The sequence below is a fragment of the Ostrinia furnacalis genome, unplaced genomic scaffold (assembly GCF_004193835.3).
Source record: "Ostrinia furnacalis isolate ACB-3 unplaced genomic scaffold, ASM419383v2 OfSCF1632, whole genome shotgun sequence".
NCBI lineage: Eukaryota > Metazoa > Arthropoda > Insecta > Lepidoptera > Crambidae > Ostrinia > Ostrinia furnacalis.
Genome location: NW_021131871.1, coordinates 168453 through 195312, shown reverse-complemented (window position 1 = coordinate 195312; position 26860 = coordinate 168453). Strand labels below are relative to the sequence as shown.

Genomic DNA, 26860 nt, shown 5'->3' with positions numbered 1-26860 from the left:
TCTAATCAAATATTGCTTTAGATGTTTAAATAAAATTAAAATTTAGACTAGACTAACTAACCGTTTCAGTGCCGATGGCACTTCAAATAACTGTTGGTCTCAACATCAGGCTGTTCATCATTGTCAGTCAGTGACTCCAGTATAGTTGACATCGGAATCTATAAAATATTTATTATGTCAAATTGTCTATTTTTTACATTTTAGCAATGCAAGGCAGCCATATCTGAAATTTTTTTACCAATCCTAATATTTGTGGCCCATTCCCACACTCAAAGTAATTAAATGCATCCAATATATTCAAATTGTTAAACAAAACCAAATAAATCAATCACCGGCGTGATCTGTTCACACTTGAGCGTCGTTTCTAATACATAAATATTAGATCCTAGGTCAATTTCATGCAAGCACCTGTAAACAGACGACGTTGCTGTCTTTTGTAAGAAGACCAAAAATTACGCATCTCAGGTATCTCTACCTGGTTGTTTTTATCGTAATTTTAATTTAATTTTATTGATGAATTAATAATGCTCTAGATCCGCTATTTAATGAAATGTAGGAATGAATCTCTATTCTTTGGAATAGAAATATTGGAGGAAATATTATGCATGAAAGCGCACCAGACTAGCAACCAGTTTTATGTGTACTTTCAATGAACTAAATTGAAATGTGGCTGCTACGCGCTTCCATGCTATCGAGCAGCAGCGGCGCGGTGACAAACACCGTTCAGCCACCATGTCTCGCTGCTGGCGAGCCGTCCGTTCGAGCGGTTAGTCGCGGACACATCCCGAGAGCGGGCCCACGCGCGCGGATCCCCTCGGCGCTACGATGCGTTCCTCCTAAGATCGTCACACGTCTCAAAACAATCGCCGATAACGTAAACATTGTAACACAATGGACTGTGAGTGATATTCGTAAATACGCACCACCGAATCGAGAGTGATTTGCAAGTTTTAAATCAGAAACTATTACAAAACCGCGCAGAGACATACTTTCGGAGGTGAGCTTATATTATGATTGTGACATGCATGTTAATTTCGTTTAGATACAGTAAAATCAAGGAAAATGCATTTTCATATTTCTTTTTTCCAATAGTGAATACTTAAACAGATTACCTGTAGGAAATTACATACGTAATAAATTCTAGCTCCTGTTGAGCGCATGTTAGACCGTAGTCTGCAGGTAGGATGATAATGCACAGATTTATACATAGATATTAAATTTCTAGGCAGCAAACACTTAGACTCAAAACTTGTTTATAATATGTTTCAAGCTTATTTTATTTATATCTAGGCTTTATTTAAGGCTAATTTCGTGCTCACCGGTTATTCCGGTTTAGCGTAATGGAAAAACATCTTATCAAACTTTGAAAACAATATCGTCATAGGCAGTACGTTACTATTCATTCATCATGAACCAAACGTTTGATGGGGAAAACTGGATTTGATCTAACAAGTTTCGTTGTGGTACCTACAGCCAGTTAGCGTTTACAAGTAATATCCGGAACATTGAACCTTATTTAGTGGTTAAGTCTTGAATTTTAGCTTAGGCTCATTGCCTGACAGTAGGTACTTCTATGTTATATTTTCCCAATCCTAGATACTTTTCCACTACGAGGAGCTATTTTCCTACTACATAGTATTCGTAGCAGTCATTGTTTCATAAGGCATGGTTGTTTATAGACTCGCTTGGTGTAGGTTACAGCGCATCAGAATACATTTATTTTGTAAATACCTAGCAAAATATGTAGTAGGTAGATACTGATCTATTGTTACTACAGAAGATGCCAACTGTCTAGCTTGATGTATTGTAGTCTTTATAGTGCACGATCTTCATAATACTTAAATATAAAAGAACCGTCATATCTATATGTTAACTTCAAACTTGCCACTTAACATTTAAGAAAACTAAAATATATAGGTAAGTAATTTGACCCAAACATCACTACACATCGAAATGAATTGAAACATTTTTTTATTGCTTTTAGTACTGTACTTTCAGTCTCTGTAGTTCAGTGTTTTGTGGTTTTTGACGAAACTCACGCGTATCTATATGTACCTACCTACTTAGGATGATAATGTAAAAAGTTTTAGTGAAATTAATTCAAAAGCCTTTCATAAGCAATGACCTACGTTTCATCACTCTAAAATAATAGCTTCCTTTGCCACGTGCCCCGTATTACTAAAGAATGCGATGAAGCGTTACCATCGCATTGTTCTCACAAAAGGATGTTCCTTTGGCTCTCGAAACTAGACAATTGCCTTGACGTGCCATATTGGTGGGGCTGCATAAATCTATGTTAACAAAACTATTGTTCTAACGATTGTCCAAAAAGATATGTAGCTACGTACTTACCACTCACACGAACATAACTTTGTTTGCATTTCCTCGTTTGTAATAGGCATTAAAGTGGCCCGATAAGCCACTACTATACATACCTAATTACATCTAGGTAAGGAAGGATAAACATTTCAGTGAGGAATTTCAGGATTTATTCATTAATCACTCACTTCTTAATTGCCTATAGTTTTAACAAAAATTGATATCATCGCCCGAAATAAAGATCACACTTGTGGATACACCATTGATGAATCAAGAAAAAATAGGTCGCAGATATTTTTATCCTTGCGGCATTAACCCACTCATTATTTTTGTCATTTGTTTGATGAAAGTAGTTTAATAGTGTTTTTTTTATTTGTTCATTACGGATAAAAGTAACGAACTACGCAATTCTTATGTCGCCGTTAATGTACACTTTATAGTGTTATCTTTAAATATGTCACAAAAATGTAGAAAAGTAAACACGACCTGTCTCCACGGCGCAAACAAATGAAATTGTTATTTTAGTTCAGTTTACCTATCTTTAATATAAATCTAGTTAAATAAAATAAGTTAAGCCCAAGCCATCTGAAAATGGCCTTATAGATCCTGCATGTAAACCTGTTCAAACAAACAATTAAATCTTTCATGCATATTGCATATTAGGTAGACCACTCAAATTAAGTGTGTTGTATAATATTATGAACCTTGAAACCGCCTGAAAACGGTGTCATCGTCCATATTTAGTGACACTCCTTTTTTCGTACATTCTAGTTCAATGCCTCGTTTATTAGACAATCTCATTTGTCTCGTCAACTCGATCGGATATGGTTTAAGTGTACTAATTAGTTCTATTACTAACAGACTCACATCGCAAGTTCAAAGTCGAAAGATAAAAACTTAATTACTATCAAGTATTTGCATTGAATGATGGTGAAAAAGATTCCGTCGTACTTATGTGACAGTTCCACATTAGTTCGCAGAAGTCTTCTCGCGTGAGGTAAAGTAAAAGCAGGTCAACGGTTCCACGCCATCCTATCTATGCTTAGTTTACGCACCAACATAAATTAACTGGAAAATAATTAAATTAAACATTTCTAATAGAAAATTATTCTATAAATATAGATTGGTATTATGAAAACTACTTATCAACTTCTCAGAACATCGAATTATTAAGCGTACCTATTAGTTAACTGTAATATTATTATAATAATGATGTAATTAATATTGGCTATTCTGATTAATTAATCACTTACTCATAATTAACTCGCAATATAGCTAATTATTTCCTTCCTATAAAATTATATTATCGAGATGAAGGCCGACGGCGAACGTTACCTTTTTCGCTTAGTTAGAAACTGAAAAATCTACTGTAATCGCAGGTTTTTAGGTATGTAGATAGATTAAATAGTAATTAACAAGCCACACACATCTGTCGATTATGAGACATACTTAAGTTCGAAACAGCACATTTTAGTAAGTAGGTACGTCTTATTTCTTGGAAGCGATTTCTCCCAGACAACCCATGGTACTTAGTTATTATCAAAGACGCGACAATCAGTGGCGGCGTAGCATGGGTTGGCACCCAGGGCGATCACCCCCCCACCCCCCTCGTTATAAGTCCTAAAGCACCCCCTGGTACCCCCAGGATTTTGGGGGTTACCTACCGATTCCGGTTACCGGTTATTACCGATAGACCGCAGACTTGCCATGCAGTTGTGCGCCAGTGAGTACTAATCTGCGCGACTTGTGTCACCCCCTGATGCTTGGCACCCGGGGCGGACCGCCTTGCGCCGCTACTGGCGACAATAGCCCAGAATAGGCCAATGGTGTATATCGCGTTAGATCCGTGGAACGAGCGAGGGTTCGAACTCCGCCGCGCCGCTGGACCATTGTGGCGATGGATATTTGTAACTTACCCCGAAGTGTTAACGGGCCTTAAAAGACTTTAATACTAAGTTAGGTATTTAACCACGTAATTGAAGGGGTGAGTGGACAAAGGTGTTATCAGACAAAACTGAAGAATCGACTTTTTTGCATGAACATAGGTTTTAAGTTGTGAGCTCAAAACACGCAATTTTGTTAAGTACCTATCAAACCTTAACAAAGGTGTTATCTGACAAGCATTCATACATTTCAGGATTCAAATGTGGTATGAGCAGATTAACATTTTAAAACACTCATAACTCATTTTGTTAGTTAAGACCTTTGTCCACTCACCCCTTCAATAGACATGTTGACACCACCACTCAATTGACGTACTTTTTAACTGTCAAAACGAAACTCCTATAGATTTTGTATGGCATTACAAGCAAGTGACGTCACTATATTGTCAACTCAATCAAACTACTTTTTACAATTGCAATGCGAACAAAAATCGTAATTTACAGGTAATTTAAGATGAATTAAGTTTTTAAGACCATAGGGTCTTTTTAAAACAGTTGTGGTTCCGAATTATTGGGGTATGGTGTCAAACTGTCTATTATAGTTCCAAAATACTGTGGGTCTAGACAAAGTGCAAATTATAATCGCAAACCAGTCGCAAAGTGGTCGAAAAGCCCCTTTTTTGTATGGAGTTTTGACGGATTCGATTTTCGATTCGATCAAAAAGTGCGTTTTGTCTAGGGGGGCTGTGGGTCTAGACAAAGTACAAATTATAATCGCAAACCAGTCGAAAAGTGGTCGAAAAGCCACTTTTTTGTATGGAGTTTTGACGGATTCGATTTTCGATTCGATCAAAAAGTGCGTTTTGTCTAGGGGGGCTGAACTGTCCTATCGATGACACTGACAGCGGGGCGCCACCGTCAATACCGAAACGCTGGTTCCGATTTTTGCCATGTTGGAAACCATAAAGTTGAACGATGGTAGCGCCCCCCTGTCATTGAGTTTGGCGGGACAGTTCAGCGTGGGTCATCTATATGTAAATGTTTGGCCACCTGTTGGTGCAGCGTCGCGCACGCGCAGCATGGAGGCGGTGTGCGCGCGCGGCGACCCGGGCTGCGAAGCGCACGCGCTGTCCGCGGCGCTGCACGCGCTGCACCTGTACTGCGCCACCATCTCCGCAGCGCTCATCTGCTGCTGCGCGCCTGGACACCACTCCTGGTAAGCAGATGTCATTATCACTACATAGAATAAAACAAAGTCGCTTTCCGTCTGTCTCTAAGATCTTTAAAACTTCGCAACGGATTTTGAGACGGTTTTTTAATAGATAGATAGAGTATAGATACCTATACTTAGCACCCGTGCGAAGCGGGGGCGGGTCGCTACTAAAGGTATAAGTCCAAGATGGGCTGCAGACTGCAACCGCAGGCGACACTGCGACTAGGCTACGGTAGACCGCATTTCATACAGGCCATTTCATAGAAACCTTGGTGGCTTGCAGTTTGCGGTCTGCAGTCCATTTTGGACTAGTACTGGAGATCAAGACGCTGTGGCCAACTATTTTTAGCACTAACATAGACTTTCACAGGCCGCAAAACGAGGTTATCAATTATCATCATTCCAGCCACAGGACGTCTACTGCTGAACATAGGCCTCCTCCAATGATTTCTACATATTGATTGGTTGGCAGCGGCCTGCATCTAGCGCCTTCCTTTATGAGGTCGTCTGTCCACCTTGTGAGACCACGCTGCGCTTTCCTGTACGTGGCCTCCACTCCAGCTGCCTTGATGCCCCATTGGCTTTCAAAACATTGATATGTGTCCCATTGATATGTGTCCCTCACATGTAAAATTTTCCAAGAGAAGAAGGACGCAACTTTCAAAAGGTGCATGTTCAGCAGTAGGTAAAACGAAGGCTTTGTTTAAAAGCAAACATAATCTATATCAATCATAGTCTGTCTGAAGACATAGATTGAAGTCTATGAAGAAGTCGTAGTTAACTAGAATTTTATGTAGGTCTCTCTCACCACTACCCATTATTAATTACCAAGTGTGTAAATTAAAAGCAGATGTCCGGTAAACTAAAGTTTCCATGTGGTAGAGCACTAATATCAAGGACCTGAGAAATGCGTTTACGTAACGTTTTGTTTAATAAAAACTATACGTCATTTGTTATATGAACGTACGTACGTAAATACTTTTCGGTTTACATAGGTAATACTTATTTATTGTTTCATTTAATTAACACAACAATACCTACAATATTACAAAATGCGAGTAAATATGACGGCGACGCATACATGTAGGTAGGCCTCTGCCTACATGTATGCGGAAAATGAAACTGTTTTCACGTCGAGATTTAATTTTGTGGTAACGGGCATATTAATGTTTACCTATTTTCTTTAAATTGTAAGTTAGTTAACTTATAATATTGTCGATGTAGTGAGAACTTAGACCATTAATTAAGTATATGGTTAAGGTATGGAAAACGCTGGCGGGGTCAAAACATCCGCGGAGCCGCAACCCTCACAGTAGGAGCGGCCTGGTGCTGCGGCGCTGCGGTGGGGTCTTTGCGGCCCGCGGCCACCGTGGCGCTGGTCTCCCTGACCCTGGCGCCGCTGGCCTGGCTGGCCGCCACCGCGCTGCACGTCGCTCTCTGGACCCGGCGCTCCGCAGCTCCTCTCTTATACCTGGCCATTTACTGGCTACTGGCTGCCGCCTCCTCCGCTGGGATCCTGTACCAAAACCTAGCGACAACAGCTTCTCCAAACCACATAGAACTCTACATCCAAGGGATTTCCTTGGTTCTCTCGCTGGTCACAGCAGGAGTAGACAGCGTCTGCTTTTACGATGAGGTTGGTAATTTTACATAAAAAACCACATTTGCGCGAAGCCACAACAAGGACTCTCGCGGAAGACCAGCTTCTTAGCTTCTTGACATGCCCTTACGAGCATGTCAGGATAAATGCTGAGCGAGCCTATTGACACAATGGCCCACTATTTTTCTTTATTCGTTTTGTGTTGATATTGCTTATAATTTGTGCTTCTGTGTTCAATAAAGTCTATTTCTTTCTTTCTAAAATATTTTTCACACAATACTTGTATATAAAATAGACATAACCCATATCACAAATCGAAATAAACGCAGACAAATCCGCGGGCAAAGACTAACATATTATAAGTTCGTATTGTGCTACTCTACTATGTTCCGCACGTCCCAAATATTTAACGCTCGGTGTTTTAATGCGAAACACTATGCTAATGGAAAGTTGTGGAATGGAGTGATAGTTAAATGTGTGTGAGCCGGGCATGTCGCAGTGGCGTGGTGGCATGCCGTGCATACCCCGGCCTGCAATTATCGGACGCAGCGCGCGACATCGTGGAATGGGGACCATAAACCAGATAATACAATCTTTAAAACCCTAAGTGGCTATGACTCTACCAAAAGTATTTTTAATTTTATTAAGTAGATTGAAAATAAAAAATACTTTGAAATACATTTATCGACATAAACAATAATTAATCATTGAAGGCCACAATGCCTGCTGTGTGACCTAAAAGCGTCGCATGTGTTCTCGTTTATACGTAGCTCTATTATGTAGAGTACCTATAGTCATACGCGTCACGCACATAAATGCACGTTACAACTCCTATTAACAATCAACATTATGGTCATAAAATTTATAGAGCCAAATTATAGCTTAGGCGAAAGCAATAAAATGTCTATAACATCATACAAGTCAGATGATCATTACAGAAATACTTTATGTTTCTCATACACAAAAATCGCCACAAAATAAGGAAATTCAGAAATGCTGAATGTTTTTCAGAATGAGCTTTTAAAAGAGTTAGATTTTGTAATATTTTTCGCTAATTGACATCGTGCAGCAAGTGGTCATAGCGTAGCACTTGTTTAAAACAAATGAATACCAACTTTCTACGTAGCTCGTTTAAAGCGGGTTAACTACGGAGTAGTGTCAGCGTATCGTTAATCGTTCGAATGTTAATCGTCTAAACAACGAAAAGGGCTGAGTCATCAGCACTGGGAATGATGACGAAAGGCTTCGGGAATTACGGGACGACGACCCGGAAGAGCGACGACTTCATCCTCATATCTTATGAGATGGAAAACCCAACCTAACACATTCAGTCGCTAATCTAATTAAGAAATGACTGCATGAACTAATGCAGAATTTTAGGAGTCAGTTAAATTACGTCGTCATTTTTGTATCTTTTACAATATGAAAATAGAGCTCATAGAGCTAATTTACATAATGTCTTTATTTGTAGTACAAATAATTTAATGTAGAGTCCATTAAAGCAATTTTATAATTTGTTAAAATAGATAGTAAGGACCTACGTTACGCTACGAATTTTAAATCTAGACCCTCACAAAGAAGTTTCAAAGCATGGTGCGTCTGCATAAAGGTATCATCGACCTTCGCAAATAGCTTAGTCCAGACGATATCGAATATCTCCGGCACAGAGGGATTAAAGTATTCTGGATCGTGCGGAACAAGGAGTAGTTTCGAGTAGCAGCGGTCAGGCCGCCAGACGCCGAGCGCCCGCCTCGGTCGCTTTCCAAGTCTGGCGCCAGTGATATCCAGTTTTATACCGCCAAATTGCCACTACACATCGTAAACAGAAGCTCCGGTACAAATAAGCCATTTCATTGAAGCAATAGATAATAGTTAGTTACGAGTACATGATTTAGATGAGAAAGAAGTAACTCCAGTAAAAGTTAGCTTATTTTAATGAGCATGTTTTAAGGCTGTACTCCATAACTAACTTGAGAATTCAAAATTGTTTCAGGTTACAAAACGACACCGAGATCGTCCAAAGTCTTCAATAGAAAGCCATAATGTTTCATATAAACACAATAACACTCATTTCTTTTCGAAGATAACGTTTTTCTGGCTGAATTATTTATTGTGGAGCGGCTATGAGTCACCGCTTGAGGAAGACGATTTGGGCGAGCTGCCCGAAGATGAAAGATCTACGATTTACTATCATAAGTTTAAAACAATATACAATCTCGATAGGAAGGTAAATATTGAAAGGTGCTTTACAAAGTAAATGATATGAAATGTATCAAAATAAATGTAAAGTATGTTTTAGGTGACAAAACCCGATGAAAGAAATCCAAGTATATGGCGATGTTATATGCGAACAGTTTGGCCTAATTTCTATATCGCCGGACTTATGAAATTGCTTAGCGATTTGATAAGCGTGGTACCACCACTTGGCCTAGCTGTTATTATTCAGTATATTGAAGGACCTCTTGAAACTTACGATGGCAGTTCTGAAGTCACGCTCCAGGAGTTTTTCAGCAACGGTTATGTAATGTTGCTTGTCGTGACTCTGGCACTTGTGTTTCAAGCACTTCTCTCGCAAAACTCGACCCATCTGGTGACAGTGGAGGGCACTCGATTGAAGACTGGTTTACAGGTATGAGATAGGTATATCTCGGTTACAAAAGAGATCTAGGTATTCTGGATGATACGGTAGATCCCTTGCCGATATGACGTCAAACGTAAAACCCAATCAGCTGAGTCAGTGAGTGAGATTATCGAACTGCTTTGATACCTATTCCTTTAGAATGTTTTAGTCGAAATGATGCCAAGAATTTATTATTATTGTTTCATGGAAAAATCGTGATTGTATATATGTGTGTAATCTACCTTTTTAGGGAATGTTGTTCGACAAGTGTATGCGCTTAGCGCCGTGGTCATCTAACGATAACAACGGAGACGAGGAGTCGCCTCTGTTGCACGCACCCGAAGACTCTTCAGCTACACCTTCAGGAGTTCTCACAAACCTCATGTCACAGGACACTTATAACATCATGTCGTGCGTTTGGATCTGCCACTATCTGTGGGCCATACCTTTAAAGGTAAAAATTGATAGCTTTTTCAATACTGAACAAATACCTATTGCAATGTTCTTCAATTAATTGCTATTGTGAATTTTCAGGTAGCCGTTATTTTGTATTTATTATACACAAAATTAGGAGTTAGCGCAATTATCGGCACGGCAGTTAGTGTCCTATTCATAACTCCTTTACAATTTTATATCGGGAAAAAGATATCGGATAATTCCAAGGATATCTCAAAATGTACAGATCACAGAATATCTAAAATAACTGAAATATTGCAAGGCATGAACGTTATAAAGCTTTACGTTTGGGAAGACCTGTTTAAGGAAAAAATACTAAATCTGAGAGAAGTAGAGTTAAAACTCTTGAACAAAGATTCAATTTACTGGAGTTTTTTGAGTAAGTAAAACACCTACTACGAGTATTTTATTTTAATGTAAAAAAACACCAAATGTATTTCTATTCTAATAAAACATTATTGTTGCAGCATTCACTACACAAGTTTCGACAGTACTGGTAACAGTGATAACTTTCTTAGCATATTACTTCTTGAACGACAGTAAAGGGCTGACAGCAGTCAATGTATTTGCTGGGCTCGCTTTGTTCAACCAGCTCACTGTCCCGCTGCTGATACTTCCTGTGACAGTGCTGATGATGATACAAGCTATGGTAGGTCCAACCACCTTTCTCCATAATTTCATAGACCTAGTTAACTTCTCATGACGCCACACTACCAGTAAATGAAGGGTTGCTACTTTTCCAGGTCAGCACGAATAGAATTAAAGATTTTCTGGAACTACCAGAGTCAAATAACGTGAGAGAAGATTGCCTCTCTGAAAACTCAAGAAAACCTTCAGACATTTTCAACGACGCTTTTGTTGACAACGTGCCAGACGACAACTCTATGGTGGAAGATGGGGTAAAAGATGTTGTGGACGCAGAAGATCAATTTTCTGACGATGAAAATTGTGGAATCTCTTCGAATCAAGAATACGTTGTTAGGTTTAGAAATGCCGCTTTTTCTTGGGGAATGAAGAATGACATGCTATTAGAAGTTGACGATTTGGATATTCCAGCAGGTCAGTAGCATTTATTTGAATCCGCCACTGAGAAGTAATCTTACTTATTAACATGGTGTTATTTTATAGGAAAACTAATAATGGTGGTTGGAACCAGTGGTGCAGGCAAGAGCTCGTTGCTGTCGGCAATGCTCGGCGAGATGTTCTTGGAGCGCGGTGACGTCACTTACAACGGGTGAGTACTTAATAGGGAATGATGCTCCACAAACGTGACAAGTAAACACGTTACTCGTACATGTAACGGTCTTTTACAATGACTGCGCCTGTGCATGTTGTGAACGGTATTTTGTGGAAAGTCTGAATGGGAAAATAAACTAGTAATGTCGCTCTATGAGTATCAACCTTTAGCTGTTGTAAAACCCTACCCAATATTTATAGAAATCGGTTGAATGTTTGACGATATATGGTTCTTGAATCTAGAGGTACTGGGCCGATCCTTACAACAGTAGCTAGCTAAGTAAATTATTATTATAGTAAATATGTAACTCCGTTTCGATTTCCGAAGGTTGCGATAAAATTTATAGGGTCATGATCATGTTTAAATTAATTTTAGGCGATGCACGACATGGTACGCAGGCCAGCCTCCATGGTTGGTGGAGGGCTCGGTGCGCGACAACATTGTGATGGGCAGCCCCTGGTGCCAGCGGCGCTATGGCCGCGTGCTGCGAGCCGCTGCTCTACGGCCAGATTTGCAGCTGTTACCAGGTAACTAACAGCAGTAAAAAATCGAAAAACTCGACAAGAAAATGATTCAGATTTCTAGATATTAAATTAGCTTTTTAATTGCTAATTAAGAACCATGCTACCTAGTTTTCAGTGAAAAGGTAAAAAAGACTAAAATCAAGTCCTACCTACATTACTTGAAAAAAATCCTGGAGTAACCAGGCAAGAAACCAGAAGAATAACAGTAGGTATACGGCTAGAAGCTGAAGGTGCTTCGCACTTTACTACATGTTCAACTTACACAACTCTTAATAATCACATAGGAGATAATATTTTCCTCTTGTTAATTAAAGATTGCACTGTCAGTAGTGCCTAACAGTAATAATTAATTACAATCTAACTGTGCCTAATTAATAAAAACAGTTTGTCCATCGAATCAGCAGTTTCGCTTAACGGTTCCTTTTATTAAAGTTTCTCATTTTCTTTTAACGGTTGAATTGAAAACGCTATAGGATGCGAAATATACTAAGATCTAGATGACGTGAAGTAAGTTTGCGTTTTTCAACCAGCTCGCAGTCTTTTTTTTATATTTAGATAGCGCATCTTTCCATCACAAAAAGTTAAGTGAGTAAAAAATGTACACGGTAAGTATTTATTTTGATCTACATAGTATCCAAATATTCTTCGAGAAAATGGTATCTCAGCAGACAGCAAATCCAATAAGCAAGTTGAAAAAACAAACGAACGCTTCATCAACATTTCACGCTACATGGCTGCCGGTTAATAGCGCACGATTTATTTTAATTACAATGAATTGGAATGTTTTTCAAGACTTATTACGTTTATGGGATTTAATACGATTGTAAATTTTATGACGATTGAAAATAAAAATTATATCTCAACTTAGTGGAGAAGACCACGATTAGAATAATCTCACATCTTGCAATTTGTAATATAAATACATAGCAAGATGAACTTGAAAATTTTAATCATCAAAATTGTCACTGTAGGGGCAAGTGTAGTCTATGAACGGTTTTACCTGTGGACATCACTGATTATTTTCTTTCAAGATTCGGGAAATGTCCGTCCATAGGTATATTAGACACTTGCGCTGCATTAAATCATGTTTTACAAAAATGCGATCTACTTATGTATTTTTTACGGGGCTGTTTATGACACATATTAACAAAGTTGAGGGAGAACGTTATCTTTTATGCATACCGTTCGGTTACACAAATTTTCTGCTTGGCCCAAAGGTTGACTGGAAAAGAATGCCATAGGACAGTAAATTCGCAATTTGTCCTCTGATATATTGTGTGCAATAAAGCTTGAAGTGTTTTTTATTCTTTAGAGGGTGACGCCACCCGCCTCGGCAGCCACGGCGCGCCGCTATCCGGCGGGCAGCGCGTGCGCGTGTGCATCGCGCGCGCACTGTATTCCGGCGCGCGGCTTCTAGCGCTGGACGAGCCGCTGGCAGCGCTGGATGCGCCGCTAGCGAGACACGTCGTGGCCCGGGCCCTTGTACCGGCAGCCAGGGCCGGCCGGACGGTGGTTGTGGCCACTAATCGATTGGAGCTGCTGCATTATGCGGATTTGGTTAGTATTTGATGCTAAAAATCTTCACTCTTTATGTTCTAAAATGTTTAGTCAATCATTCCTGGTTTTTTTAGATTCTTATGGAATCAAATAAATCAAAAGACTTAATTTGCATGCGCAAAAAACGCCTGAAATCCTCCGGAACGTAGGGACTTTTCACATGCAAAGTCTCGTACCTATAGATGCAATACAAGAAAGACTGTCACCATTCACCATGAAAGTCCTTTCTAATAATGTAGAGAATATGCTCAAATGCAAAAAAATAGCAAGAGCTTATTGTTTCTACCGATTTTATGTACACATATCAAAGACTGTGTATGTATCTTAGGTGATCGCAATGGAGGAAGGCCGTGTAAGCGGCGTGGGCCGCGCGGGCGCCGGTGTTTGCCCGGGCGGCGCGGGCGCAGCGGGCGCGGTGTCCCGCTGGGCGCGGCTGGCGGCGGAGGCGCGAGCAGCCGCGGCCCGAGCGGGCGCGGGACCGCCAGGTGGCGCCGCCCGGGAACGCACCAGGCTCATGCGGGAGCTCACCAGAGCCAGGTTCCAGAGGTGCAACTCTGATGATACTATGGTAAGTAAAACTCTCGTAGCACCAACACAACTTTCGCACTTTAAAAAATGCAAATCATAGCAGATTTGACCGCAATCACACCTAATGTTAAGAGAGATGCAGTTTAGGATGGTACATACGTACAATATTCATGAAGCATCGAGAGTTGCTAGATTTGAGTTACAAACTTTACGTTAAAAGCGTTGGTAGGTAAGTACCTACTTACGTTACCTAAGCTTAACACCAAGGTTTTTCTTCGGTAGATGCTATGATCTATTCGCACATGATTCGCACAAATGGAACATAAGATAAATGGACAATGGCATTATGTGAAATGCTTAGTGAAAAATCAAACAATCAGTTTAGGAAATGGTCGACTGCATTTGTGATGGATTACTACTGTTCCGAAACAAGCGACTTTCTACGTTATTTTTTTTCCAACTTAGGTATGTTATAAATTCGATTTTGATAGACAACAGGTAGACAGTATAGCGCGATGGTGCTAGGCACGAAAGAGGAATTCCACAAATTCTTCCAAGCGCCAGTAAATAATAATTGCTGTAATAATTTATCGGGTTGTCACGCGTTCATCGTTCTAGTGATTAATTAGTCTCTCTACTAGGTCCAGGGTCCAATAGAAGAAACACGTTAAACATTACCTAATTGGGATGCTTTAATTTGGCTTGAATCAATCTGATCGTTATAAAAGAATACGTCGCTTCGGGCGATTCGGTTTGCCATGGCAATGTGTCCGGCCTAATTAACTCAGCTTAGTGTTAAACCTCAATTAGACTGCACTAGTGATTGCAGGTGCAGTCACCTAACAGAAGCGATACGGGCGGACTGAGCCATTGGAAACAGTTTACACTCGCGCCATCACTTGCGCCTGCCTCCACTCCGATGAGGTCTAACGCCCGTATTCGCAAACATTACTATGAGGTATCACAGTGCGCTTGGATGCACAGGATTGACACACGAACCAATCACATAGCCCTATTCGACGCTGTGCGTTTGATTTGCTGCTTCACTTAAGCAAGCATCGTTTGTGAATACGGGCGTAAATGTATCACATTACTTTCAAATTTGAAAATTATAAAAAACCGGAAAAAATCGAACTGCCTAAGGCGGGAATTGCAAGCGAAAGGTCGTGGGTGGCATTCCCGCCGTTCCTGTACTGTTTACAGTTCGAAATTTTCAAGTTTTTTTAATAACTAGCTGACCCGGCGAACTTTGTTCCGCCTTAATGGCAATAAATAAGCAGACTTTTTTATTTCGAACGGGATAAAAAGTATCCTATGTCCTTCGCCTGGCTCTAAACTACCTCCCTGACAATTTTCAGCTAAATCGGTTCAGCCGTTCTTGAGTTATAAGTGGAGTAACTAACACGACTTTCTTTTATATATATAGATTTTTAAATTAGTTTGAGATTCAACTCTCAACTCAAATAATTGTCAAGTTTGTCAAACCTCACAGGTGGGTATCTGCGAGGCGGCGGGCGCGCACCTGCTGGCCGAGGTGCCGACGCGCGCGGGCGGCAGCTGGCGGCGCGCGGCGCGCCAGCGGCCCGCCCTGGAGCGGCAGCTCTCCTCGCCGCCGCCCTCCGTGCACAACTACAAGTATGTATCAGCATCATCAATCATCATCATATCATCAACTATAACATAACTTTCCACCGGGACAAACTTGACCTTTAAGCCGCGTTTTCACTAGGAGACATTTGTCCCGCGACTCTGTCGCCCGACACGAAATTCACGTGTCCCGCTCAATGTCGCCCGACGTCGCTTGCGACATCTACGGGTCGCGAGACTTGTCGCTTGTCGATGCTCTATGCACTACTGGCTAGTGTGAACAAGTCATATGTCGAGGGACAAAGTTGCAGAGACAAACTACGTGAATGTCGGACGACTTATCTCTGCGACATGTCCCCTAGTGAAAACGTGGCTTCACTGGTTGGGTTTTTAATGGCGGTCAAGCTGTAGATACTGGCTACACAGGAGTTGCAATGGTGGGAAAGAGAGGCGGGAATTTAGTCCCGTATCATATCATCAATCATTTCAGCCACAGGACGTCCAGTATCCACTGCTGAAAATAGACCTCTTAATGATTTCATTATTAACCTGTTGGCTAGCGGCCTGCGCCTAGTGCCTTCCTGCTACCTTTATGAGGCCGTCGGTCCACTTTTTGGGTGGACGTCTCACGCTGCGCTGTACGTACAGATAGTAATTTGATCTCTTCATGCATCCAGGATCCTGCCTAGCCTATTAATTTAGCTCTTGTCGTGGCTGCTACTTAGTTGTCCCTTATGTCTCAACCAGCAAATAGGGAGACCTGATTAAGGTCACATCCCACATTGAATATCGTTTGGAAATGAATTTGTGTTTGGGTGTTCTGAAAAAAAAGTCTTTAAAATGTTTCTTTTCAGTGAAAATTCTTCAAGATTAACACTGACCAAAGGTCTTCCTTCTAGAGAAGTTAGGTGTCTCTAATAACTATAACATCTGTAACTAGTCGCTTGGATGAAATCTATGCCATGTAAATGAAGTTTTATATTTATGAGTGTTTTTATAAAAGGTGGCGCCGTGAAGTGCGGCGCGCCGTAAGCGCCGATGCATCGAATGCAGCGCTGCAGAGGGAAGCCAGCCTGCTGCGGCGACTGCTACGACCCCGCCCACACCGGACTTTAGCCAGGTAAGAAATAATTTATACTTAGTAACTTCTATGACTTCGGTTTGAAATGGGAAATCATGAGGAGGAAAATAATTTGATTTTTATTTTTAGATGGACGCCTCGAACTTTACGGCGACTATTAAGTTCGGATTCCGAAACGACTACCGAAGAGAATATACCTAACGGTAAGTCAAGCTAACGAGACAGAAGTGGTTGAAGTGATATTGTAAGTTTTTATTAAAAAAATATGAAATTTAACCAAATGTTATCTACCTTGGCAGGAGTAGTCGATGAATCAGCCTTGGAGACAGCGTACACATCTCTTACATCCAATGGAACAGAAACGAGTACGGTTGTCATCCAAGAAGAGACACCAAACAAACCCGAATCCGATGAACCTGCAACAGAAGTAAGCCAACTGTATTTGATAAACTCCTAACGAACCATGTTAATGTGACTATGAGCTTTAATTTATTCTACTTACATTATCCCATTTAGTTCAAGGATAGAAAAGTAGATCTAACAGGCACGCCATGCAGTTAAATGCTGAATTACTGACAAAATGTTGGTAAAGCATTTACACAATTTAATGACTTCAATTGGATACTAGGAACGCTAACTATGACGGAGCAATCAACATTAATTCATAGTACCTAATGGACTTCGGTAAATACGCGTTATTTTACGTAGCATGTGGGAAGCAGCGGGACCGTGAAAGTTAAAGTTGTTTGTCCAACAGTGGACGTCATTTGACTGAAACTAACGATCAAAGTAAGTCACTAAATCTTTAGATTCTTTCTTTACAGCTCTGTCCCATATACATAATTATTTCCACCATAATTTAAACCTTCGTTCGTTCGTTTCAGCCGAAAGACGTCAGAAGACAACTGGACAAAGGCCACCCCAAGGATTTCCACAAAAATTTTGAACCGTACTTCTTTTTAAGGTTAAAAAACAACTTAGGCCAGTTTCACTATACATATTTATTTGGTTTTAAACCTTGTAAGACGTCAATAAAGTCCACACTATCACACTACATAACAGCAGAGTAAATACAAATGAGCGAAACGCACCGAGCGGTTTGTATGTGAGCGCGCCAATATACGTATGCGGCGCGACGCACACACTGACAAAATTCGGCGCAACCACGACTGGCTCCCCACTAAATTTTGTCAGTGTGTGCGTGCGCGCCGCTCACATACAAACCGCGCCCGTGCGTTTCTATGAAGATGACCTGACCTACTCATTTGTATTTACTCTGATAACAGCCAACGTACTTTCAGGGCGGCGCTACGTGCGAGTACGCGCGCGCATGCGGCTGGTGGGGCCGCGCGTACTGGGCGGCGGCCGCGGCGGCGCAGGCGCTGGCGCTGCTGGCCGACTACTGGCTCACGCGCGCCACTGCTAAGAACGCGCAAGCGCCCCTCACTGATGAAGAGGTACTTTTTACACATTCCTATGAAATTACTAGATTTTTTTCAGCCCCATTAATTTAAATACAAAAAACTTTTTGGAAATGAAATGCACATACCTACTCGTAGGTAGTTAATATTTATAGGCAAAACAAAAAAAAATACATCAATCATCAAGAGTTGCAATCTTACCTTTTTTTCCGTAATGAAATGCTTTCGCGTACACACTGGCCACTAGTCAGTTTTAATGTGGAGCTCTTCAGGCCAAAAGGGCGGGGCCTATACCCAGTATACCCACTATACTGGGTGGTTTTATAAAACCCATCAATGTCCTCCCAAGTTCAATGGAACGGAACTGCGAGTTATCTAGTGCCCTATTAGCCTATGTTCATGCCAATATCAGTACTAGCATTAATACCATACGCCATACGTAGGCAAATTACGTTCCATTCATTAGGAAACGCTGAAAAACGGCGTGTTATGACAACATCAATATAGGTACACCCATTACCTTGCCATCTCCCCCAGATTCTTAGAAAGCTTTAACAAACTCTCTAATATCCAGATGTGGTGGAGCGTGCGCTCTTACGCCGGCTGGTGCTTATGCGTGGTGGTCTGCGGCGGGCTAGCGCAGTGCGCGGGCGGCGCGGCGGGCGCGCGGGCACGACGCGCGTTGCACGAGCGACTGCTGCACGCGGCATTGCACGCGCCACTGCACCACCACCGCTCCGCCGCGCCCGCTGCGCTCCTGCACCGCTTCTCGGCTGATGTGCAGGTCATAGATAGGGTGAGTTTTTTTTACCAACGGAGCAGGCTCTTGGCCAGCATCTCACTCGATGGACAATGATGATCAGACCAAAGTTGAAAGCTAGCTTCCTCAACCACATACTTAGGACATGGCTATCTTATCTCCAACTGCTGAAATACAACAGTGCTGTTACCGTTATTGTTGTTATAACAGACTTAGGTAAGTTTTTGGTATCTATCCAGGCGGACTTAGGACAAGCCCTAATAACAGCCCAATCGAGCGGAAATCGCGGGAGGCGCAGGATCGGTCTTTGTGGAAATCCTTGGGGGTGACCTTTGTCCAGCAGTGGACGTCTTTCGGCTGAAACGAACGAACGAACGAGCAGAAAAACTGCAAGTCTTCTTCATCCTTTCACATATTTTTTTCCGTAAGAGACAAAGCTAGAGCAACAGTTATACTTGCACTTACTTTACAACCTCTTTTAAGTTGAATTGTGATGATTTCCAGAAATTACCCATAGCAGTCAGCCGCTGGGGGCAGCTAGCCCTGCTGTGCGTCGCGGCGCTGCTCGTGAACGCGATCGCGTCCCCGTGGAGCCTGCTGGCGCTGCTGCCAGCCGTGGCTCTGTACTTCACGCTGCAGTCCGTCTACCTCTCCAACGCTAGGTGGGTCCGAGTACTTAAGTAGATAACCAGCACTTAGGAGCTGTAAGATTCCACTGGCTGAAATGACATACGAGAAGATTATTTAAATAAAGTTTGCGGTATCCAAAACGGTAACTGCTTGAAACTCCTAACTGGCCTGACCCCAGGAAGATACCAGGAAGACTGCCTACACAAGAACAGGCACACAATATAGAAACGAAACGACATAATTTATCCAGCGGCGGTCTTATTGCCAAAAGCGATCTATTCTAGATAACCTTAAAATTAAGAGTTAGTAGCTACCGTCACTATACTCGTATTAGATTTTCTCAAAATGAGTAAGAACAGCAGAATCTATCCGCCGACTAAAAATATGCGAGGTTTCTCAGGGGTTCTTTACTAGAGTAAAGAATTCGGTTTCTTTACTCATGCTATTCTCCCAGGGAACTGCAGCGCACCGAGGCGCTGAGCGCGGCGTCGGTGGTGGCGCTGGCGGCGGAGACGAGCGCGGGCGGCGGCGCGGTGCGCGCGGGCCGCCTGCAGCCACACATGCGCGCCGCCCTGCTCGCGCGCCTCGACGTCAACAACAACGCGCTGCTGCTGCTCAACGCCGCCAACCGCTGGCTGGGGCTCACGCTGGTAACTGGATAGTCTTTGAAGTCCCAGTTATATGAGAGACAGTCTAAGCTAAGAGCCGCACATGCGCGCCGCGCTGCTCGACGTCAACAACAACGCGCTGCTGCTGCTCAACGCTGCCAACCGCTGGCTAGGGCTCACGCTGGTAACTTAAAAAGATTTTAAACCGGGCAGTCTTTGAAGTCCCGGTTATATGAGAGACAGTCTAAGCTAGGAGCCGCACATGCGCGCCGCGCTGCTCGACGTCAACAACAACGCGCTGCTGCTGCTCAACGCTGCCAACCGCTGGCTGGGGCTCACGCTGGTAACTTTAAAATATTTCAAACTGGATAGTCTTTGAAGTCCCGGTTATATGAGAGACAGTCTAAGCTAAGAGCCGCACATGCGCGCCGCGCTGCTCGCGCGCTTCGACGTCAACAACAACGGGGCTCACGCTGGTAACTGCAAAATATTTCAAACCGGGCAGTCGCGGTTATATGAGAGACAGTCTAAACTAAGAGCCGCACATGCCGTCAACAACAACGCGCTGCTGCTGCTCAACGCTGCCAACCGCTGGCTGGGGCTCACGCTGGTAACTTTAAAATATTTCAAACTGGATAGTCTTTGAAGTCCCTGTTATATGAGAGACAGTCTAAGCTAAGAGCCGGACATGCGCGCCGCGCTGCTCGCGCGCCTCGACGTCAACAACAACGCGCTGCTGCTGCTCAACGCTGCAACTGCTGGCTCGGGCTCACGCTGGTAACTTTAAAATATTTCAAACTGGATAGTCTTTGAAGTCCCAGTTATATGAGAGACGGTCTAAGCTAGGAGCCGCACATGCGCGCCGCCCTGCTCGCGCGCCTCGACGTCAACAACAACGCGCTGCTGCTGCTCAACGCTGCCAACCGCTGGCTGGGGCTCATGCTGGTAACTTTAAAATATTTCAAATTGGGCAGTCTTTGAAGTACCGCTGGTATGGGAGCGGCACGAGGGTGACATAGACATATTATCACGTGACAGAGCATATAAATCTGAAGAAGATTTGAATTCTCGCTGATGTTTGACGTTACAAAAATAGGTATCTTCCCGTGCCGCTCTTATACCGCAGGCACTGACTGAGTTAAGTTATCATCATTCAACCAGTATCTGGACATGCGTCATCATTGTTGAATGTCGCTTCTTTGGCACGGGGATAGTGTCACCAGTACCTAATTCTTTTTATGCTATCTATATTTCAACTTGTAGCATTGACTATTATTATTTTAAATTGTTCTTTACAGGACTTGGTAGGCGCCGCCACAGTATGCGTTTCAATCGGCGTGGCGTTACACGGCGGCGGCGGCGGCGCGGTGGCGGGGCTGGCGGGCGCGTACTCGCTACTGCTACCGGCGTACTTGGCGCACCTGGCCAAGTGCCGCGCCGACCTCGACCTGCAGCTGGCCGCCGTAGAAAGAGTACGAGCGGACACCAACGTGCCGCAGGAGGATTATAGAGAAGACTGTGAGTACTTACTTATAACTTGAGTTGTTTACGGAGATATGGTCGGTGTAACTAGCGCACCTGGAAAAGTGTTGCGCCGACCTCGACCTCCAGCTGGCCGCCGTCGAGAGAGTACGAGCGGACACCAACGTGCCGCAGGAGGATTATAGAGAAGACTGTGAGTACTTACTTATAACTTGAGTTGTTTACGGAGATATGGTCGGTGTAACTAGCGCACCTAGAAAAGTGCCGCGCCGACCTCGACCTGTAGCTAGCCGCCGTCAAGCGGGTCAGTCAGAGCGGAGAGCAACGTGTCCAGGGTTGGTTGACTCTAGTTACTTACGGAGATATGGTCGGCGTACCTGGCGCACCTGGATAAGCCGCGCCGATCTCGAGTTACAAGTCGTCGAAAAAGTGCGAGCGGATACCAAACGTGCCGTAAGAGGATTATAGAGAAGACTGTGAGTACTTACAAGGTTTGGTTGATTCAAATGAATAAGGTATTTTACGGCAATAAGAACTTTCTTTCTTAACTAGCTATGTGCAAAACTCCAGCTGATCATATCTGCTTATTTTGTTTTTGTATCATTTCAGGTGCAATACCGTCTGGGTGGCAGAGAAATGGAAAAATGGACTTCGAAAACGTAAACATTCAACATGATCCAGATTCACAACCAATCCTGAACAACATAAACATCTCTATCGCGCCAGGAGAAAAGGTAACTATAATTTTCGGAAATTAATTTTGAATCTTTATCACTATCTGGTGAATGGAATCGAAAATGAATGGGGCTAACCAACAGAAAAAACACTGGTTGCACTACTACTGCCAGCTATTTTCTTGAGCTCGATCTATCGAGCAGGCGGGCGTTCTGCTACGTTTTTTTCAATAAAGATGTTTCGCAGGTTGCAGTGTGTGGTCGAAGCGGCAGCGGCAAGTCTACGCTGGTTCTAACCTGCGCTGGCGCCACAACTATCCGAAGCGGGCGCTTGCTCATCGACGGCGCCGACGCCACGCAGGTCCCACTACGGGCACTAAGACACCGGGTGGTGGTCCTGCCACAGGAGGCCATGATGTTCTCTGGCACTCTTCGGGAGAACTTGGATCCGCTAGGAGTGCATACAGATGAAGAGATCTGGCAGAGCCTGAGAGCTGTTGGTTTACAAGACTTCGTCACCGCTCAGCCCGCTGGATTAGGTAAGGATTACAATTTGCCTACTACATTTTTATGAAACTGAAATAATTATTTATCGATATGTTACTGTAAAAGCTCGAACTACGGTTAATCTTAAGATTTAAGTGTAAGTCTTAAGATTAACCGAGATGAGTTGGTAAATGTAAGTATTTCTGAAAATACGACGATTTTTTCGAGCTTTTACCATTCGAATTCAGTTTATGCTAGGTTTTACCTCTGTCAGCTGGTAGATGTTGGTTTTAGGAATAAAACAATGAGTAATGCTTAATTACTTACTTTCATCAACTATTAGACAAAACAGGTATCTACATAGTATTATAAAGGTATCATGATAGTAATAAGTACAAACTAATACCAACTTATTTAAATTATTTGCAATCATTTCTTTTTCTTGTGTTTTGGTGTTCACATTTTTACTGTTTCCTTTTTTTATTCCTTCTGACTACATTACCAACGATGCTGTTTTCGCATAAGTTTACAGAACTTTTAATTAGTAAGATTATAACAAAAATGATAATACCATGGAGTCCATGGAATCGGATAAAAATCGGAATTATAATAACCCAGCATTGATAGTAGCGCATATCTGTAAATATCATACCTATCTAGGACACTAAAATTTTGTACTGCATGCATCCTACTAATATTATAAACGCGAAAGTTTGTGTGGATGTTTGTTACTCTTTCAAGCAAAAACTACTGAACTGATTTTGATGAAACTTTACAGTATTATTGTTTCTAACCCAGAATAACACATTTTATAGGCTATAATTTATGGCGATCTGTGACAAATAAAATTACACGCGGGTGAAGCCGCGGGCAAAAACTAGTATTTTATATGACATGATCTTACGTTGCTAAAGAAAAAACAAGGCAGTGACATCATGGTTTGTTTAATTGTATTAAAATGAAATGAAAAGTGATGCCGTGGTCTTTCTTTTTAGTTCTTAAATTGTTCGTACATTTAAACAATACAAAAAGGCTGCGCTCGGGTAATGCGTCGATAGGACCGATTGTTACCTGTCAAAAATGCTTGTTTGTTTTTCAACATTTACCGTGCCATTAATGTAAATCCTAAGATTTACCAACGAAATGGTGGTAAGAGTTCGAATCGCAAACCTTTTGGGACATTTACCATTAGGAATTGGTAGATCTTAGGTTTTACTGGAATATCTTAGGATTTACTGCAATTCGAGCTTTTACAGTAACAGATACATACGTCAGTAGCGGCGTAAGGGGGGGGCGGTGGGGGCGGTCCGCCCCGGGTGCCAAGCATCAGGGGGTGACAAAAGTCGCGCAATTAGTACTCACTGACGCATCTGCATGGCAAGGACGGTTGTGATGTCATGACAGGGGGGGTGCCATTCTGGGATGCCTTTTAGGCTATAATTTATATTATGACGGGGGGGGGGGGAGGGGGTGCCGCCCCGGGTGCCAACTTATGCTACGCCGCCACTGACATACGTACAGGTTTTATACAAAAGTTATGAGAACTTATACGATTTCGAAATTCATGGTGTGCACACGGAAAAGACCAACAGCTAACCAAATAAATGTAAATCTTTTTTTTTTCTTGGCTTTCACGGTTTGCGAAATAAAACTTTGCTAAACATGGGGGATTATTGATAAATAAGTCAGTGTGTTGTGCAATGTGCATGTGCAAGAAGATGTAAACCGTCCACACAAAGAATTCTATTTGTTCAATATGCAACTGAAAGGTCACTGCTAGTGCACGAGGCTAAGAAGTGCGCCGTGAAATGTATGGGCTTATCGCGTAAAATCGATAAACAGTTTATCATGGCGCGCATCCTACGCTTTTATTAATAACATCCTGTACTTAGGTAAAAGGCTAACCAAAAGTGGTTAAATGTAAAGCCTGGTCCGTGAGCACGTAGAATCCCGTCCAATGACCCCAAGCTACCCATCCTTATCGCTCGCGCGTAATTATATTGCTGTCGCGACTGTGCGACGCGCGCCCGCAGTGAGTGTGCGAGCGCGACAGCAACATAATTATGTGTGAGCGACAAGGATGGGCAGCTTGGGGTCATTGGACGGGATTCTACGTGCTCACGGACCAGGCTTTAATTGATTACCTACTTGTAATATTTCAGAGTGCGGCGTGGGCCGCGGCGGGTGCTCTTGGAGCGGCGGACGCGCGGCGCGAGCGTGCGCTGCACGGGCGGCGCTACACGCGCGGCTGGCGGGCGCGCTCGTGCTGGACGAGCCGGCGGCAGCGCTGGACGCGCCGGCCGAGCGCGCGCTGCTGGCAGCACTGGCTGCGGCCGCGCCCAACACCACCATCATTACCGTAGCTGTAAGTAACGAAATTCTCACGTCCGAAATACCGCAGTGTCTCAAGTCAAAAGTATTTGACCAGTGTGTTTGCCAGTGATGGTGTATGGCTCTGAGACGTGGTCGCTTACTATGGGCCTCATAAGAAGGCTCAAGGTCACCCAAAGAGCGATGGAGCGTGCTATGCTCGGAGTTTCCCTGCGTGATCGAATCAGAAATGAGGAGATCCGTAGGAGAACCAGAGTGACTGACATAGCCTGCAGAATCGCTAAAATCAAGTGGCAGTGGGCGGGGCACATAGCTCGAAGAGCTGATGGCCGCTGGGGCAGGAAAGTTCTTGAGTGGCGACCACGAGCTGGAAGACGTAGCGTGGGCAGGCCTCCCACTAGGTGGACCGACGATCTGGTGAAGGTCGCGGGAAGTACCTGGATGCAAGCGGCGCAGGACCGGTCTTTGTGGAAATCCTTGGGGGAGGCCTTTGTCCAGCAGTGGACGTCTTTCGGCTGAAACGAACGAAGTAACGACTATTTGATAGCAGCCATTATGGAATCAATTGGAACTGGAATTAGAGAATTTCCATAGTAGAACGGCGATACTGTTCAAATCTTCGACTCGCCTCCATAAAGCATTCCCAATAATTCCAACTACAGTCTACATTACGGTCCTGAAAACAAAGATTCGAATTTTTAGTAGCAAATAAATTATAATACATGGTTCGTAAAAGTGATTTCATAGCCACTGCCAGCCTTATACGAATAGGGAATCCAATGAAATAGGTAAAGCCTGGTCCGTGAGCACGTAGAATTTTGTTATGTTGCTGTCGCGCTCGCACACTCACTGCGGGCGCGCGTCGCACAGTCGCGACAGCCGCGACAGCAATATAATTACGCGCAAGCGATAAGGATGGGTATCTTGGGGTCATTGGACAAAATTCTACGTACTTCACGGACCAGGCTTTAGTCACCTTCTCACAGCTCTTAAAGAGCATGTAAATCGTCTAGTCATACCTTTACCTTTCAGTATCAGAAAACCCCTTAACTTTCAGTATCAAAAAAATTACATCTCCAATGGAGATTCTCCATGTCTCTAAATCAATTAACCAATTCACTCACTTCCAGCACCGCATCTCGTCCGTCCGCGGCTACGACCGCGCCGTGGTGCTGGACGAGGGCCGCGTGGTGGAGCAGGGCGCGGTGGGCGCGTTGCTCGCGCAGCCCGCCTCGCGTCTCGCGCGAATGCTCGCCGCGCACCGCACGCCTTGACATCTAATGTACCCGCCGCATCGCACGCCCTGACCTCTGCTGTACCCCCCATCCCCTCGGCCCGCCCGTCATCGGCCTTTAGACTCCCCGCAGAATACACTTTTAAGCTAAGCGTCCACTTGTCGGTATGTCGGAAACACATCGTATCGGATGTGCGATGCGTACGATGCGGACAGGTGGACGCACTTATATGAGTTTCCATATAAATAATACTACGATCCGTTGCGTGCGATACGTCCGATGCGTACGATACCGACATGTGGACGCTTAGCTTTAGCCGGCCGATAGTTGGGCCCGATTCTAATTTGTATAGAAACGGCCGATACCAATGTGCGCACTTTTATACATGTCCTTACTGAATAACAGCCCGACCCAACTATCGGCCGACAAACAGTCGGTAGTCTGCGCCTAGGCTAATACGACCTACAAAACTACCTACAGAATGAAGTGCAAATCTCGGTCCATTTTGAAGCATACATTCGAGGCTTAGATTGGTTAAACGTTATAGACCGATCACAAGACAGAATCTATCTAATTGAATCTAGTTTTGAGCTACGTTTTTTAATACGGATGAACGACTATGGACCGT

The 26860-nt window shown here is 43.2% G+C and overlaps 1 protein-coding gene across 2 annotated transcripts; it reads left to right on the top strand.

The window, feature by feature from the left end:
- Nucleotides 1–735: 735 nt before the first annotated feature.
- On the top strand, nt 736–26439 carry Sur (Sulfonylurea receptor). 2 transcript variants are annotated; one of them, XM_028305033.1, is made up of 26 exons: nt 736–997; nt 5265–5418; nt 6676–7051; nt 9009–9242; nt 9315–9644; nt 9886–10089; nt 10170–10470; nt 10559–10740; nt 10835–11150; nt 11220–11325; nt 11704–11855; nt 13165–13409; nt 13738–13977; nt 15430–15572; nt 16528–16644; nt 16735–16808; nt 16905–17032; nt 17907–18062; nt 18601–18822; nt 19291–19448; nt 19871–20066; nt 21323–21542; nt 22116–22240; nt 22428–22719; nt 24829–25031; nt 26128–26439. In XM_028305033.1, the coding sequence occupies exons 2-26, from the start codon at nt 5282–5284 to the stop codon at nt 26269–26271; spliced, it is 5001 nt and encodes a 1666-aa protein (XP_028160834.1). In that variant the 5' UTR covers nt 736–997; nt 5265–5281; the 3' UTR covers nt 26272–26439. The 2 variants fall into 2 exon arrangements, with proteins under 2 accessions (XP_028160834.1, XP_028160835.1); XM_028305034.1 differs by lacking the exons at nt 736–997; nt 5265–5418; nt 6676–7051 and having other exon boundaries at nt 9075–9242; nt 9305–9644.
- Nucleotides 26440–26860: the final 421 nt, after the last annotated feature.